Below are 19,029 nucleotides of genomic sequence, written 5' to 3'. Positions count from 1 at the left end.
GCCTGCAGGAGAGAGAAGACCCCCGCCTTCTCTCAACCATCTCTCCTCCCCACTGCCATCACCGTCCAACTCTCTTAGCATGCCAAGTCATGATGAAGGAGCTGTGAGAGCTCTGCTGGATTTGACACACCAGGGAGAGACAATGACAACCACACAAGGAGCAACACAGCAGACTGGAAAAGCCCTGCCAACCAAGTATGATGGTTGGAAACTTATACTGCTTTGGAGACGTGTGAATGAATCACATTTGCACACACTCGATCACACACTGACACATGCCCATGCACAGTCATATGTGCAGCATGTGCACAAAAAACATAAACAGTTGCTTGAAAGCTCTTGGCGATTCTCATCATTACCAATAAGAATGAAAAACAAATCACCTGCTACGTCTAATATTGCATTTCAGTGAGGCATCAACAATGTCCTAACGGTTCTGAAAGAGACATATTCACTGATCCATTTCTTCTCCAAATTGTCATCTCCACAGGAATGCCCTGCAGGGAAAGGCTTTCCTTCGCTGCAATAAACAACTGTTTTCCCATCAGGTCCTGCAGCTGAAAAAAAAAATGCCTTTTACAGTCCAGTGAAGCCATTTTCCTTTTTGCCAATACCTTTCATATGTAATCCCTGTATTCATTAGTAGTGATGGACTTTAAATGCACTAAAGTTAATTGTTTGAATGTGGAGAAAAGGAATCCTATTCACTCAAATCTGGGCTCTCTGGCTTACATCATTTCGAAAAGCCTGCTGAAGGTTAAATGTATGCTGCAGCACGACTCTGTATTGTTCTGCTCAATGACGTCTTCTTGTTTTCTAAGGGATGAGGCAACCAGCGTTTCCTGTCAGCAAACATGCAAACAATCGAAGTGAAGGAGACCTTTCAATGTTTACATCTCCTCTTCCTGGAGAGCAGCCCCTTGCAATTAAGCCACAACTTTCAGTCACATTCTTCCCTCAAGTCAGGTGTTGCCCTGTGGATTCATGTGTTATTTAATCACATACCAGCCATTAGCAGTCTCTTTAGCTCAAGTGGCCACAGCACAATAGAGACCCTGTCCAGACAAAGAGGCCCAGAGGTACAGGACTGTACGAAGAGTCTAATTAGCTGCCGCTTGATTGCCCACCCAAGCTGGATGGTCCTCGGGGAAACATGCTCAGATCCAGAAGTGTCCAACTGTGCTGCTGCGCCTCACTTTGAACCAACCAGACCCATATGTTGGGACAGAGAGTGTTGATGAGGACGTTTGTCACTTGTTTGGGCCAGTTGAGGATCCCTTATGGTAACTGACGTGGGTGCAACATAGAGATTTCGGAGATGGGATGGGTGCATGTGTGTGTGTGTGTGTGTGTCAGCTAAGATTCTCTGTTTCCATGGCAATGCAGTAGGAAGAAGAGCTAAGCAATTAAAAGTTTGTCAAGTTTGGCTGCAGCATGGGCAGGAATCCAGTTTGACTAAAATACAATTACAGTTCGAGCTCTTTGCTTGGAAGGAATAATCTTGTTGTCAGTGCTTTCTGACTTTTTGAAAGAGGAATTAATAAGCTCCTCCAAATCAAAAGCAGAAACTTTAAATCAAAGCTTTGGAGTTGACTCAAAATGCAGATGGAAACGCTGTTAGGCCAGCTATACTCAGGAGAGTATAAGCCTACCCACAAACCACAGTGACTCATCAGGTCACCTTTCTGTTGATGAGACTCAAGGAGGACAAAAAAAGATCATCTCCCCTCTTGTAAATGTCTGTTGTTAGATACTTCATGGGTTGCTAAGGGCTTGAGTGCAGGGAAAACAGGAGTCTGCTGCCCCTCTGAATAGATAGTCCACTCTAAAACTAAGTGCCCTGTGCAGATACAGGGGCTACTTTTGAAGGAGTCACTGTCTGACATGAAGGGCATCAGCAGCCACACATTTGACTGGCTGCTTTTATAGTCTGGTTTGAACCTTCTGTCGGTTTTGATCACAACAGTGCTGGTTTTATGACATATCAAAAATGAGCCGCAGCTACAACAAGCCACAAAAGGTCATTTGCTCTGGAGGGAGAGAATCACATTACCTGCAGTTCACTCCTCTGCATGATTTACCTTAGAGATCATTTACTAACAGCAATTTACATGCTGGGAGGCTACTTTCACTGCAAACACCTTTTACACCACCTGCATTCTGAGTGCCTGTGGGACTGTGTAAAGGTCTGGATCCTAATAAGGTTCAGTGTCCTTACAGCCACTAGTCTGTAATTAGGGAAGAAGAGCAAAGGAAGGCTATTTGCATGCAGAGTAATGAAAAAACAACAGAGAGGGAAAGGTGGGATGCGACAGCTCGGCGTGGAGAACACCAGCAGATTGTGCCAGGCAAAGGCATCTGCTGCTATCTGCCTGATTGTCAGTTTCAAAGTTCTTTCCAGAGGGGGGTTTCTATCATTTATCAGCTTTTCTCTAAGCTATGGGAGAAATCTGAGTCTCGCCTCTCAGTCACCGTTTTGCAAGATGGAGGTAAGCTGTTAAAAAGTAAAAGTGGAAATCAACAATGGTGTGACAGTGGATAACACTGCTATTTTGAGCATGCGGGTGAGGATGCTCACCGCTTTAAGCCCGTACGGGGGCCTCAGACTGGGCACAATTCTCTGTGCTGCTGCCAATTTAGGAGCTCAGTGGCTCATGGAATCTCTGGCTGTCTGCTTCATAAGAGGTGATACTGAACTTAAGTTCAGTTTGTATACCGATCGATACATCTTCATTCTGGCTTCCTATCTGGGGCACTGCACCAGTTAATCATGTGATAATATCTGCAGGAGATTGGTTTAAGGTGGTAAAACCTCAGGACCATCTGTCTATCTTTGATGCTGGCATTGTCCCCTGACACGCTACTCCTGCCGGTCCCATTCCTTAAGGCCTGGTGGTAATTGGGTTACAGAGAGAGAGGAGAGGAGGCGTCATCAAGCCCAGGTCTGCCTTGTCCCTCATTGGGCCCACAAGCCTGTTCTTGATGTCTGACACACAGGAGACACACTCTCTCATCGCGAAGTTTACTCATCTCCGAAGAGAGAAGAGGCCTGTGGGCGCCATGATGAAGGATTCAGGCTTCAGAAGTCGACAACACAACTCCTTCCTTTCAATATTTACACCAGATTATATTTCATATTGTAATCATTGCCAATACACAGTCAAAACTAGTCATTCCCTTTGCACTCTAATAATTGTGTCCTTCTACTGAAGCACTGATGCATGATATTTGATAGGCTGACCACAAAAGGCATGGAGCCAGCATCCCAGGCGGTTATTTGAGATGACAAGATGTGTTCTCTAGTAACAATAAAATACAAGTTGTGGGCAGGTCCGGCCTCTCCCATCTGTGCTCAGCTCCATCCATTACAACACACACAGATGGTTCTTTAGGCCGTCATTAGTAAACTGTTGAATGGGTATGGTGTGAGTGTGCAGCATGTAGAGGGACTTCACAGCCAAATGATGCATCACATCTGAATTGGCTTGGCCAAGTTTTGATTTAAAGGAACGTTCTTTCTTTTCTTTTTAATGTTATCATTCTACAACGCCATCTGCTCCTGGTTCCTTCTCTCTCTCAGGAGACAGTACGTTTCAATCCTCTGCACATTTTCTACCTCAGCTCAAAAATGATAGTGTTTCTTAGCTCAGTTCCTAGTGTGCTCCTATGCTCACATGCAATCAGTGAGTATGGGAGGGCCTTGACCTTTCAAGATGCATGGATTTCCTGTCATGGCTACTGGTATAAGAGAGGATTTTTATAGCTCCGCTGCGTAGCATTATGCTCCATCCCTTCCCCCTTTTCCACCGTGGTACGACTGTCACTCACACTGCTGTTACTGCAAACCTGATGTCCCTATTACCTGTGTTGGTTCTCCCCAATGAGTGTGAGAATGCTGACAGGCTTTTAGGGGCAAAGAGCGTTTCTGTGACAACAGAGGGACTAAGTGAAAAGGGCTGTTATGAAAGAGAGAGGAGGCGTAGTGGAGCACAGGGGGGAAATGTGCCTCTGGACCTTCACAGATCTTGAGAAACTCACACAAGCTGAACCTGCTGTCAGACACAGAGCGCCACGTTCACCACCAGCAGTTCTGTGTGTATTACTGAGCAGCATTAGGATATTTTTTTTGGAGCATCATTTCAAGTCTGCTGAGGTGCTATGACAACAACTCTGTTCTCTCGCTGGGTGACAGATTTCCAATGTTGGCAATAAAGCCTTGTTACTTCCAACTTGCAGGTACAGGTAATGAAATTTGGGCAGGTGGGCTGACATGTGGAGGGAAAATCTCATCTCGCATTGCCACGGGGGAGCTGGCAGCACCACACACCTGTAATGTGCTTTGCTGCCTTCAGTCCCTGTGGGGATGACACCTCTTCCTGATAGGAGCCTGCAGAGGACATGTTGGTGCTGGCCTTTGTCACACTGCCATCCTCTCCCTCACTCGCCACTCAACCAATCAGCATCCTCTAACCGCCTTTTAATGAAACCGAATGAGGCCTGAGGTGGCCAGGGGAAGCTCCTTCAATTGCATCACAGGCCGAAAGATGTGTTTCATAACAGGATATGTTACAGAGTAGTATTACCCTAAAGGCTGATTGACTGACTTAATGATAGATAGATAGAGCAATAGATAGTAAAACGTGAGCAGCTACAGTAGGTGTTTTATGACATCAAATCCTTACTCACAACTGATTGATTATCTATAATGTCAACAGACCACCTTTAGTGCTAGCTAATGCATTGCCAGGCAGCGACCAAATTTGCTCATAAATCTTTTATTCTTTCACCTCATGGGAGCCAAAAATGAACCATCTATTATGTCTGCAAAGCTAGAATTTGCAACCTAACCATCACGCCCCCTTGAATTACTGAATAAGCTTCCTAGAAAAGGACTAGCCATGCTTTGTGATCTAATATCCTCTCAACATATTTCAAAGTGAAGTGAAGTGTCCTTTTCTGTTTTCATCCCTGGCAGTATGCTATCTGTGCGTGACAGCTGGCTGTAATTTAGCAAGGCGAACTGCTCAGCCACACCTGCTTTAGGACTTTGCACATCAGAATTGTCTAGTTATTTCCTCCATAACAGCCACTGCTAAAAGCACTACCCTGACCAAGGCTTAGAATATTCCTATCATAACCTATGAATAAAATATTACACAGAAAGAATAACTAAAATAATAACTCTAAAACATGGAGTGAATGAAAAAGGTTTTGGATTGTGAAAATGCAAATATCCGTTTTACCACAGCAGTGATGTTTGCAGATTTCCTGTGTTTGGAAGGCAGGACACTGACTTGGTATTGCTGAGATAAAACTCTTGCAACTAAGCATCAGCTAATGTGCCTTCCGCCTTGTAATGCAAGAATAATTAATGGTTTCTTACGTGCCAAAAGTTCATGGTAAGAACTAAATGTGTTGTTTTGCTATTTAGTGTCTTCCATCAGGCATGCAGCCAACTTTTTGCTGAATGTCATACTTTTGGAAGATCCTACTTTAGTTATCAGCATTATTTGGCAAGAGAGGATTAAGCTTACCTCAGAACTGATCTGGTGCTTTTCTATAAAATGGACACATCACATGTGAATGTCAATGTGACGTGAGCACAGACAGTTTAATAAGATGGTCCTCTGTGAGGACATACACATATAACCAGTGTTACGCAGGCAGTTATGCATTACTGAGTAACAAGTTACAGTAAAGTGATTACTATTTTCAGTAAATTCACTTTTTAAACATTACAGATGAGACATTATTTTCCAAATTGTCTTACCGGTATTTTCAAGTTGTATGTTCTTAGCTGGCAGGCTAGCAACTTCAGACCTTGACCATGTTAAAGGAAAGCAAGAAAAGTCTACTGTCATAGCTTCTTAGCTGGCTCCTACTGCTAAAGATTTTTTTGTCTTCTGTATGGTTTTGTAGTATTAATGCAATTAATTATACAAATATAGATAATGGCACACATTTTTAGACAGTCTGTCCTCCAGGGTGGTTCATGGTGTTGCACTCTGTACACACAAAAAGTGACAGAAGTCAAAATCAGAGTGGTGAATGAAGTTTACAAAAGAGTCCAAACCCTGCCTTGAGTGCATTTTATAGTATCTTTATTCCTCATTGACTTCCAGCTCTGGTGCTGAATCTTAGTGAAGTTGGCTAAACTACTTTTGAACTAAACGCTGGTACAACCTACTGCTGTCCATTGTGATTGGCTCTTCAGCTGACAGCGCAGCCCAGCAAGAGAGATGCTCTGTGGTGCAGTAGGATTTTATTTTAGGCAGATTTAGGCAGTCCCTGGCTGATAGAGCTGAGTGTGGGGGACGGCAGCTCTGCAGGTTCACTAAAATGACACTAACTGGGCAGCGGAATTAATAATATATTGCTCATATTTGTAAGGTGTATTGAAAAAAAGACATCAGTAATACTGTTGAGTGTTTATAGAAACGACTCTGAACATCTCGATTCGGGAACAGCCCTAACATTATTCAAACCCACAACCCATACTGTGGAAAGAAAATCACACTGTTATGAATGTGCATTTGGTCCTTGCTGCCAGCTGTGCCTCCAAAGCGTGGGAATAACCATGTTAGCCTCTTCTCGTGTTACCACCCGATTGCAGCCTCGTCACTGCGTCTCTCTCTGGCTTGAACCCGATCGATTCTGATGATTATTAAGCTTAAAAGCTTCGGCACTCCCTTCCTACTGTCTTTTCAGTTAATGAAGATCAATTTCCATTTAAAGCAAATACACACTGGTGTCAGATTCAAAGCGGGATATATTGGAGTGTCTAAATAAATTAGGCTCATGTTGCCTGACACATGTAAGTAGTTGAAAAGGAAGCTGGGATTAATAAAGGTTTCCCTCTCTGGTAGAGGATAGGAAACTTGGTTTAGAGGACTCTCTCATGTATGTGTATGTGAAATCCGAATGTAGTATATTAATGCAAAACAAAAGTCATGTAAACTGCTGATAGAACTCGCCCTCAGAGCAAAATGTAAGATCAGGTTCACCCTCCACCAAGTCCAGGTTTTGCATTTTCCCTTGCTAAGGTTCTTTTCTCACTCAGTTAGATGAAAGTAATCACGGCTTTGTTATGGATGTGGCCTCTGCTTTGTTATGGATTTGGCCTCTGCTGTATGAGTTATTGACAGAGCAATTGGAGTGGAAATGGGAGTCGGCACACAACAAGGTCTCCCACAAGGACATTTCTATTATTTTCAGGTTGAGGAGGAAAAAAGAAGAAATTTTGCAACTGATTATATAACTTACTCACATAATGTCAGATAGTCCATCCTCCCTAATGTCACAAGATCAGTTTGAAATCTCCCTGCGTACCAGAGGATAACACTTTCATTTTTGACAAATGGGTTGTTTAGACCTTCATGACTGCAGCTGTGACTAACACACAAGGACATTTCAGTCATTTGTCCAATTAATTTTGTAAAGGTTGGGGAGTTTTGGTGACAGCGTACAACTTAACAGACACATCCCAAGGGGCAAAGTTACAGAGTCAGGGTGGTCTGAACTGAACTGAGGTTGGGGATGTGGTTCGGGGGTGCAGGTCTATGCTCTGGAGTGAGGCCAAATGGTCTGGTCTCTCCTCCGAGGGCTGTTTAGTCAGACTAGCTGGCCATGGTGATTAACATTTGGGGCCTGGGTGACTCATCCCTGCTTCAGCATCAACACAGAGACAATTACAGAGAGTCACAGCACTTCAGCAACAGACACTCCATCATTACCTGTGGCTCAACAGTGCACAGATGACACTCTGTCCCTCTCGGTCTGACTCATCTGAGTCAGACCTTCTATTTTCAGGGGAAACTCATTTCTATCCATCAACCTATCAGATGTGTCTGTAAACAATACAAATGGGAGGATTGGCAGATGGTGTTTCAATTACCGTACATTTGTAAGTGCAGCATATTTCACTTACAGCCTTTTCGTTGTGTGACAATGCTCTTTGTCTTTGTCAGAGGTAATTAAAATCCATTTCAATGTCATGTGTGAATGAGTAAGACTAGATTCTTCTGATATGTTTCATTCTCTGAGAACGTCTTTTAGTTTCTGAGCAGAGAAAGAGCAGTCTAAGGAGGCATTCAGAGATTAAAATATGACATATCTTGTAATCGGACAAGTAGCACACAGTTTTCTTTTTTTCATCAGACAACCATACTTCATCAGCTCTATTCAGCATATTGAGGACATTCTCATCACCGGCTGGTTTGCCAACCCGGAGATAAAATGTACCATGAACAAAGGAAAACTGTCAGCGGTGACAAAATACAAAATACTGCTTTTCTTTGATTAGCAGTGTAGTCAGAGCAAAAATGGGACAAGGGGAGGCGAAGAGCAATTCTAGACAAGATCCCCGGAGGTTTGAGCAAATCGGAGTTAAAGTTGCAGCTGAAATTTAAGCATGATGAAGATAAAGTTGTTAAAGGACAAGAGATTCCAGAGGCAGGGTCAGTTTTCGAATACTCAACATTAAAAAAGAAAGTCTTCTGCTGAGTTAACAGATTCTATTTAATTTATCCATCATCTGTCTGAAACTAAAGTTTTCACTATTTATAAAAGTGGAAACTCCACACTGACAACCTCTCTCAATCTCTGATCGTAGGAGTATTTCCTTTTAATGTCCCTTTAAAGTTGTTATTTTGCAGGACAAATGAACCATCTGCTCCTGCATCCTTAATGCTCAATCAACTATTAAATTTCCATCAGCCGAATTGAGTAAAAGCAGACTTACGGCTCATTCTGCACATACACTGCTCGCACAAATGATTTGGTTAGCCACTTTAATGACCTATGCTCATCAGCCTTGGATGTTACTGCACCCTTGAAAACTAGATCAGTTCACAGAGTAAATCCATCTTTATGGTTTAATGACGCAACACCGGTTGTACAACGAAACGACAGAAAAGCTTAATACAATTACAAACTAAACCTTCTGTAAATGTTATTTCATGTTATAGGCATGTATAGAAAGGAGGATGAAGATGCATAAATGGCATACACCTTTAACTTAAAATCATAGCTCCAGATGATGATACTGATACTGTTGTTTAATAGGAAGGAAAAAAACTCGCTGGGCTCTAATGGTGACAATTTTGAACACACAGCAGTTATTAATGTTAATTTCTTTGAACCACTATACATCACATGGACAGCGGTCCTTAAGGTATCTACTGTATAATGGATCACATGACATGGGTTTCTCATAGTGATAAATTATCACCGGACATCGCTGTTCACCTCAGTTCTACGTAGCTTTGAAGCATCTTTTAACCCATTGTTTGGGTTCTGCACAAGTTGGTCCACAATTCTGTTTTAGTTCAGTCTCATCACTCTCATAGTTGTTTTCAGCCACAGTCGGCAGCTGTTTTTAGCAACAACAAAAAAAGCCCACTGAAGCCACCCCAAGTGACCCCCAAACGTATGATAATGTTCCTCCGTATCTACTGGATGTGTAATTAGGCAACTGTTTGCTAACACAATCACCATATCAACTCTACTAGGTGATAAGTCAGTGCTGTGTTGACAGCTTGTTTTCACTGCCCACATGTATTTCCAGCAGCATCCAGCACAGTTGATGATGTAATTTTTACTGACTGCCTCATGGACTTAATCCTACTTTTGAAGTAGAATCTACAGCAGATGTCACCTGTCGGGGTCCTACATGTCTTAGTGGATCTATTGTTTTCTCCATGCTCCCTCTTGGCAACATTATCCCTGACCCAGCATGGCTCAGTCTGGCCAACTTGACTTTTTATTACTTCTTATGACCTTCTTATGACCTTCTTATTACTATCCTCTTTAAATTATTGTCAATACATTTGTTTCTTAAAGTGGCAGAACCATGTGGGACTGTTATAGCTTGTTCTCTTTTCACATCCTACTTTTTACTAATTCAGTGTGTCAGCACTACTGCAGGGCTACAGTTTGCCCAGCGAGTCATTGCTGTCAAACTTGTCACCCCAAGGCACTGCGGACCGGCAGCTTTTAACACACTAATGTCAGAGCCAGTTCCAATAACCCATTAGAATTTACTGTATGATGACACAAGAGTTTATTCTTTAGCACCATCATCAACAACAGTTTAACTGGGGAAGAGTTTCCTTGCTGATACTATTACACACACAGACAGTTAATGGAAGTTTTATCTGATGTGGAAATCCTCTCCAAATCAACTGCTGTAATTTTAGACATATTTCTAGTATTTCCATATGATCCGCTCTGTAGGAGTGCAGGGCTCCCTCAGTGTCCTGCAGAGACGCTAAGGTTATTCAGAGTACAGTAGGAGGTATTTAAAGCGTACTCCATCTCTAGTGCGATTCCAAGCAGCCTGCGATAAGTCGGAATCGGGGGGGTTTGGAATGCATTTAGAAGTGGGACACAGTGTTGCCAGACGACTCCCCACCAAGCTCCCTATTAACATCACCCTATGCATACATATGCAGCTTCACGCTTCAGTGCCAATATCAAGCACAGAAACACTGGCCGTATTATTAAATGTGCTCCTTTAAGAGCACACTGTCAGCAATGTGCAAACAGGGATGGAAACCAGGAGAGGCATTGGCACAGGAAGGACTTTCCTCGCTGGAGAAAAGCCTTTTATTTCAGTCACAGTGATTCTCTATGGGTGAGGTGAATAATCCTGTCAACACAGTGCACAGGCTGCCAAAACACTGTGAATTATTATCCAATTATGATTTGTTTTTCAGTGGACTTCCAGGATTTTTATGTGTTGGTCCTTCTGCTTAACTGGAAAGAAGAGACAGGCCAACACACAGGAGTTGGTTATATAAGAGATAGAGCTTTACACAATTACTGTTGTTTTATCTTATTGACCCAACTAGGAAAGCAACCCACACTGGCACTTAGCATACAGGCATAAAGGCTTCAGCATGACCCTAATAGTTAAGCCCATACCAGCGCATAAGATAAAGGCTCCCATGGTGCAAGTGGAGACGCTGTCAAAACGGTCATACATGATAAAGCACTGGAGAACTGGTCCCTACAGCTGCATGAGGTGATATCCAGAACATTTGGCTGGACTGTGATATCTTAAGTGCACACAGGAACAGCCAGTAGTGGCCCATAGACACCTCGGAGGGAGGTTAGTCTTAAAAGAGGAGAGATATACCCTCCATGGGCCCCAGGGGCACTTCAGAGAGAGAAGAGAGTGTGACTCATGGGCGGCAGCAGAAAGACATGCAGGCAAGCCTCCTTCTGACCAGCAGAACTAGAGCGATTCAGTGCTCTGGGCCTTTCAAACCCAACCAGCTGTCAGTCCCTGCTGTGGTAGGTGAATGGATGATGTGGGAAGCTGCTATTTACAGTAATTTCATCTTCTGCTGCCGCTTGAGGGAGATTCAGTATTTCTAAGTTAGTGTGATTGTCATCATTTTATACATATCTCCAGTACCTTCATATCATCCGCACTGTAGGAGTTGAGTGAACTCCCTCTGTGTCCTGGCTCTAAATCCTCCTAAACCCAGCTGACTGTCACTGATGTGGATGGTGTGGGAGGTTAAGGTGGCACTGACAGTTAAATCTTCTTCACCCATCACTCAGGCTGTTAGACTAAACATCTATCCAGCCTGAAGGAGTAATGGATACGATTACTTGTGTTAGGCACCCCATAGCGCCTGATACCATGTATCACAACACTGTAATGTTCATGCAAATGAAAATTCAAAGATCTGTCAAACTGACTTTGCAGTACTGCGTTTTGTTAAGACATTAAAAGACATTTTGTATCCTTTGTTCCCCTTTAGTCCTCCTCTCTTCACACAGAAGCACATACATGGATAAAAATACCAAGTAATGAAAAAAATGTGCTGGCTATGAATAAATGAATGGAGGGATATGATGTCTCAGGCGACTAGATATTTTTCTAAAGTTGGAACGCCTGAAATGAGTGTCAATTATTAATTAGCAGGAAGCAGAAGAAAGGCTGAAAAATAGAAGTGGAGCGGGGGAAATAAGAAAAGGGAAAGGTATTTAAAAAATAACTTCAGCCGTGCTGGCAGCTTTGTGATGTGATATTTGGCCTATGACAATGTTATAACATGTTACACGGTCCTCATAGTTTACCATGTTAGCATACTAAAATGAGCTAATGAGCACAAAATAAAAAGTTTAGTTTTACAGATATTTGGTCATAATCCAAAGACAAACAGAAAATGTCACCTGACCTGCCTCTGCATTTGAAACACACAATATCTAGCCAGCTACCTAAAAATGATCAGTTTGGAAGCATGGCTGTGGTTTATGAGGTAGAGTGCATTGAATATATATATATATATATATATATATATATCTTTTTGTCCGGTGCAATTATTTATTTTTTACACCATGCCACTACCTCCAGCTGTAACCTCTGCAATATTCTATTTCTATCACATCTGTATAAAACGTTATACATAGTGTACAAACACAACTCTAATTCTATTTTTTTCATTATATCTTATATTTTTCTATTTTACGTTGTTATTTAATGTGTATGTCTTTTTTCTTATCTGCTGTGTTTTATCTGGAGCTGCTGTAACAAGTGAATTTCTCCAGTGTGGGATCAATAAAGTCTACCTTATCTTATCTTATCTTATCTTATCTTATCTTATCGTATCTCATCTTGGCATCTAAGTACAGGACTGGTGGTTTGATCACCAGCTCCACAAATCAAACTGTCTTTGGGCAATAGCAAATATTGTGTGTAGAAGGAATAAAAGTGCTATATAAATGCATTTACCATTTAATAATACAGCATGGTTGAAAGAAACACAGTATCAGCAGCCTGTAAGAAAAATGCCTCTGGCAAAAAATTGCCAAACATGTCCATTTAGGCCAACCCAAATCAGCAGCTTGGGTTTGCCTACGTGAGCAGGTTTGATAAGAAAATAATAAACAGGACAGGGAGATGGAAAAGCATGTGCCCCAACAGTTTCTTAATTTGTCTCTGACACATGCTAAAAGTGGAAGTCCGCCAACAAAGCAGCCAGTGGAGTGTATTGAGCTAGAAAATAACACATTTGTAATTGTCAGTATCTGTACTTTCTGCTAATAGAGTGCTTACACACACCCAAAGGCCACTGGCACCAAGTAGTGCCTTTGAACTTTCTGGCATGGCTCATTACTAATATTTACCCACTAATTACTCTCAAAACTCATCTGGATTAAAGTTTTGTGTGATTGTACCACACCATACTATGGCTATAATACCCACCTTCAGGTATGAGTTGACTGCCAAAAATGGTCCACTCAAACATTTAATGAACTGAATAAAAGGAAGAGGGGGTACAACAACACACACGCACTTAGGGACAAGAGATGTTAGCTATTAATAGTTAGTGAGCTTTGCCCCATCAGAGCAGTAAAGCAGTCTCTCTCCTCAGCTTAATTGCATTTCCCAACACAGTAGTGCTTCTCATCATGGTTTAAGTTTCGTTTTTGTGTGTGTCTTGGTGCCTGTCCTATTCATCTACCCGCCATAGTCTGTCTGCCAAGCAAGGAAGAACACAACAGTGTGCATTAAAACAGCATGAAGCGAGTGTGTGAGTTCCTGTGTGTGTGCATTTACAGTATGTGTGCAACCTACTTCTGTTAGACCAAATTTTCTCCACAAGTTCTTGAGGCAATAAGACGTCCTGCAGTTATTGGATTGTTTTGGTTCACTTCCTCTTTTTCGTGGGAGGAGAGAGACAGAGCAAGATAGCACTGCAACACCTACACTGCAAGGACAGAGACAACCTCCTCCCCTCCTGAGCACTCAGCCTCTCTAACGGCTAAATACATCACATTCACCTTTGTCTAACTGCCTACACAGTTTACTTAATAGTTTTGAAACAGATATGGCAATGTAAGTAAAGGTATCTTAACCCTTACCTTCTATACATTTCACAAAGGTGTTGCCCACACTGAAATATTTTTATCTCCTGACTAGGACTACACTAGCCTTTGCTTTTGGCTGTAAGATACTGATGTCTTCCAGCTGACAGAGGCTCAGGCCTTTGGGATGAAGCTGCCAGTGTTTTCCCAGGCGGCGGAGCATATTGGTGGCCATCTGCCTCTCTGCAAGCAGCGCCTTCACACTGCGCCACGCTGCCCACCCATCGAGTCCAGAGGCCACGGGCGCTCTGCCCTCAAAGACGCATCCCCTCTTGATCGTTTGGCCTCTTTGACAACTACAGCTAGTGAGTGGCGCCGAGGTGAAAATAAGTAACTACATCAATTAAATTAAAGGTCAGGATCTACATTACGACCACATACTAAGACAAATAGTTGGTCTCTAATTATTGTTATTCCTCAGCTTTCTTCCTCAAAAAGCTTCAAATTGGAAATCACATTTTCAAAGCAGGAAGGGTGGAAAAATCCTGTCACTCTCAGAATCAACTGTCTGTTGTCACTGCGTATGACTAAAACATGAAATGATGAATATTCCCTCAGGCAGCATCCTGACAAGCAAAAACTAGCCTCTTAAATGCGTAGCCTCCAGGCATGTGTAGCGTTACATAATGAAGCACTGCTGTGAAAGCCATAAAGATACCCAGTATAACATGCAACTACAGTATGTTCTCTCTGCAGCGTGGCGGCTTCTTGAAATACATTGTGGATAATAATAATACTGAATAAACAATGAATGTATTACCATGTAAAATATGCACACAAAACACACACACAGTACATAAATATTTTTGACAGCTATGTGACACATCCAGGCTTCACGTAGAGATGTCTCAAGACTGTCATAGTTCTGATTTGATTATTGATTCAATTATTATTCCTGGATTCCTGGCAGAGACTTTAAGAGACTGGAAATGCCCACTGCTACACTAACAGGCTGAGTATTTACAGAACACCACTGAATTGTTGCTGGCAATGCACTTCCACTACCCCTTTTAATGCCAACTGCTGATGTGTGACACTCTGTTCATAGCACACAATCCTTGTAGCATCATTATCAGAAGTAGTGTGAGAGATTTATCAAGTTTCTGAGTACAAAGGAGATCCTTGACAGTTTTTCCAGGGGAGGTGCAGACTCGAGGTGTTTATTACAAAGATGGAGGTTTATCGGAAACTCTTTAAGTTGTCACCAAGCCCTAAGCTCCAAACTGACACATAGTTAGCAGACATGCCTAAAAGAGAAATTTTTAACACAGATGCAGCTGCTGTCGACAATAATTTCACATCCCATCTCTCCACTAATCTAATACATAGCTTTATAAATGGACAATCATTAGGAGTAGGATGAAACAACAGCTTTGGGACATGGGACAGGATCTGTCAACTCCGTCCTGCTTATAGCACAATTTTCACCAATTAAGACAGCAGGCTTGGTGGTAGAAGTGGATCCCGTGGTTTAAGTCTGATTAAAAGAAGCTTTTCTTTTTAAAAGGGCTGTCACTGCACTGGCAGAGAAATAACAAGCTATTCGTCAGTTGAGGAGGAATAACCACCCCCTCACTGGCCGTTCCCAATCCCGGCTCTGGAGAATCAGCTACTTCCTCCCAGCCGAACATCCACGTAATTAGCCACCAATACTGCTCACCCTCTCCAATCAAACAGCAGCTATTGAAAGTGAGGCCCCATGGGGATGAGGTAATTACCCTTGACACTAAAAGGACCTCTCATTGCCCAAACCCTCACTGATGGGATTGAGAGCTTATTAAAACATTGGAGGGCTGAAGTTTCCCAGACTAGTCATAGTACAGAGGTAGGAAGAAGGTCCTGAAGGGAGAGAAGGACTAAAATATAGAGTTGAGCTTGTTTTAAAATGGTTGAAAGAGAGGCTTCCTGACATCTGAGTTTGACAGTCAAACCAGTGTGTGGTAGATACACACTGATACGGACCAGTGGGCTGTCAGGAGCCTGTCTACGGGTCATTGCTTCTCAGCGAATGTTTCTCCCTTCATATAGGCCAGATACTGTAGCACACACATAGAGCCAGCCTTACCTTTCTGTAGACGATCATATTGGGGGAGTCCTCCTCTGGATCAGTGGTGCCCACACCTCCCTGGTCTTTGGACCCCTCCGCCATTTTGACTCAGTCCTGTCGAGGGAACAGATGAATCACATGAACACAGCAGCACCCAACATCCACTGGAGGGTGGAAGAACACAAAATGACAATTTGATAAACATCAGTCAGCATTTCAATTTCCTCTGGGAACCAACATTCCTCCAGTCCAACAGTCTTTATCGTCACGACATTCAGCTGCCAAAATGTATGCGGCTGTCTCGGAAAGGAGACACCTGTCACAGAAGGGACAGATAAGAGAGCTCAGGTAGGCTGATGTAAGATGAATATTAACTAAGCCTCAAAGTCAAATAATGAGCATAGACAATACTGATTTGCAACCGTATGTGGGGGTAGTTCTGCTGTCAGTAGCTCAACTAATTTGAAAAAAAAGGAGTTTTTTTTTTTTTAATCTATCCACATTTTAAATTAGATTCACAGTGTAAAAAGATAACTATAGGTAATTAATAAAGAGGTCAAATAGTTAGGTAAAAACAGTTTAAATTTTTAAATTAAAGGTAAGGGATAAATAATTGAAATATAGCTACCTGTTGAAAGAAACGTGATCAGGGGAATCAGGATGGCACTAATTATACAGCAAAGATTAGTGTCTACAACACAGAGCCAATGTGGCTGTGAGGTTGATGAGTCATCTTTCTTTATAAGAAACTGCTGTTCATAATAAATGAACCCTCCTAGTGGTGATACTGAGAGTTTAACTGTGGTCAATGCTACAATGCCACTATGCGTGTTGTTGTTTTTATGCTTAGAGTAAGTGTTGACTCCATTAGCAACAATCATATGATGGTTACCTCTGATCTGCCTGCACTCCCAACATTAACCCCCCCAGGCTTCATTCTTTGAGAGCTGCTGTTAAGGGATTTATTTACAACCTCCACACAGTCCCCATCACTTTCTCTAGGCTGTCTCCCCTCTCCCCCCCTTCCTCTACTCTCGCAGGAGAATTAATTCTGCTTAACTAAGGATTTCCATAACCTACGCTGACGACTGGGCTTCATCGAGCCTCCTTAGCCCCGTGTACCCTTTGCCATTGAAGGCTCCCGTGTGTATTAAATGGGTTAAACCATTTGTTAGTCCTTTAATCATGTGGAGGAAAGAGGGGTGAGGGGGTGGATTACACAGTTCGACACATTCATAATTTTGGGTACTTATAAAACACAAAGTGCGAGAGGATAAAGCTGCCAGGAAAAAAAATAATCACACGGCTCACTGGGCCTCACTATTCACTGTAACAGCTATTTGTGTTTGAAAAGAACTATGATGAGCTATTGAGGGGAGAAAGCACAGAGGACGTAGACAACATTTCATGTCAGGCACACATAAGCAGGCACAATATGAAACCTTCATACATTAACTGAATTAGTAACACTGCATCTTGCCAAGGGCCGGCTGCTGGCAAGCGATTTGGAGTAGCTGAATTATATAATTGTAGCCGTGCAATGTTACAAGTTTGAACAACTGCAGATAATGGCTCTGGTGGAGAGGAGGGGAAAATTGAAATAGCTCAAATTTAGCATGCCGCCAGCTTGCACGACAGCAGACATGCAAGGTGGCTTTGTCACCATAGTTGAACACTTTAATCTATTACACCATGGAGCATAGTGATGCGCTTGAGTGAATAAGTAATCATCCGCTCTCGTCTTACTGTTTGTTATTGCCACCAGAAGTGCGGAGTGCAGCACTCCCCATTGGCTAACACGTCTGTGCTCTCTTTAGAGTCTGAGCACATTAGACAGCTAATCTTTGCATCTGCCTCAAGGGCCATATACAAAGACAAGGCAGTATGGATTGCATAGCACCTGCTTAAAGAAAACAATAGTGTCCCAATAGGTCCCCTGCTGACAGGAAGCTGTAATTCTAGAGAACAACTTCCTCCCAATCAAGCTGATCAAGCATGCAAATCAAACTCCACAGAGGGCCCATCCAAGATGTTAATTGAAAGCTTGTGTCAAAGTGATGGAGTACGGACACTGACAGTTGCTGAAAGAAACCCAGAGAGCACCAGCATGCCCTCATGTGCAGTACAACTGTGTATCTTCACATGCACAACCTCAAATCCAAGCACACAGCAAAGACCAATTTATGAGGAGACAAATATAAAAGGACATTGCACACACATACACACATATTCACAGGGCACAGCCCCCTGCAGTGGCTCAAATAAACAAGCCAATAGACGCCCGGTCAACTGAAACAAACTGAATAAACTAGAGTTCACACACAAACATGAACAGAACAAGCCATGCTCCAGATTCACCCAGAACCACATTGTGACTGAGAGTCCCAAAGCCCTGTTCAGTCTCAGCAGGCGAGCAGCCGAGTGCAATGCAACATCTGTGACACCTGACAGTTGCCATTACTAAAGCATTCATTACCTTAGAAACAAAATAATGCCTGGTCCACTCTGCTCCCCTGGATGGCTCCCCCTTAGCAACAAGCAGCAGGCAGGTTCATGGTATAATTGGCAGAGGGGGAGAGAAGGGGATGAAGAAGACTGGGTGATGAAAGCAGTGAAGCAGCGAGAAAAAGAGAGAGAGAAATAGAGAGAGAGAGAGAGAGAGAGAGAGAGAGAGAGAGAGAGAGAGAGAGAGAGAGAGAGAGAGAGAGAAGCTGGCTGGTCACTGCAGTATTCCTCTATTCCTCCTCCTCCTCTTCTTCTCTCTTCACCAGTCCTGCCTTGCCCCGGCAGTTCAGGAGATCCTCACATGTGTGCACCTCGTTCATCCCCCCTCTCCCTCTGTCTGCATGTGCTCGAGTCTTAGCGAGAGCGAAAGAGTGAGTGTGTGTGTGAGAGAGAGAGAGAGAGAGAGAGAGAGAGAGAGAGAGAGAGAGAGAGAGAGAGGCAGATCAGGTTGGAAAAGGGGGAGGGATGAAGGAATTATAGAGAATATAAAGAGGAAAATAGAAGGAGGAGAAAGACAGAGAGAGAGGGTGCATGTGTGCACGAGGCAGTGTTTATGTATGTGTGTGTGTAAGAGCGAGAGAGAGAGAGAGAGAGTG

At 42.8% G+C, this 19,029-nt stretch overlaps 1 protein-coding gene across 2 annotated transcripts in view; it reads right to left on the bottom strand.

Moving 5' to 3' along the window:
- The window catches only part of LOC127358451 (regulator of G-protein signaling 6-like), a 38,886-nt gene extending 19,918 nt beyond the window's left edge, over nucleotides 1-18,968 (bottom strand). For both annotated transcript variants that reach the window (XM_051391568.1, XM_051391578.1), the window contains exons 1-2: nucleotides 18,405-18,968; nucleotides 15,947-16,042 (exon numbers count right to left, since the gene is read on the bottom strand). In XM_051391568.1, coding sequence (XP_051247528.1) covers nucleotides 15,947-16,030 — 84 coding nt within the window. In that variant the 5' untranslated portion in view covers nucleotides 16,031-16,042; nucleotides 18,405-18,968. The remainder of the gene's footprint in view (nucleotides 1-15,946; nucleotides 16,043-18,404) is intronic.
- Between the last annotated feature and the right edge of the window lie 61 nt (nucleotides 18,969-19,029).

This window comes from Dicentrarchus labrax, unplaced genomic scaffold (assembly GCF_905237075.1).
Source record: "Dicentrarchus labrax unplaced genomic scaffold, dlabrax2021, whole genome shotgun sequence".
Lineage (NCBI taxonomy): Eukaryota > Metazoa > Chordata > Actinopteri > Moronidae > Dicentrarchus > Dicentrarchus labrax.
This window is presented reverse-complemented; position numbering and strand designations above follow the sequence as displayed.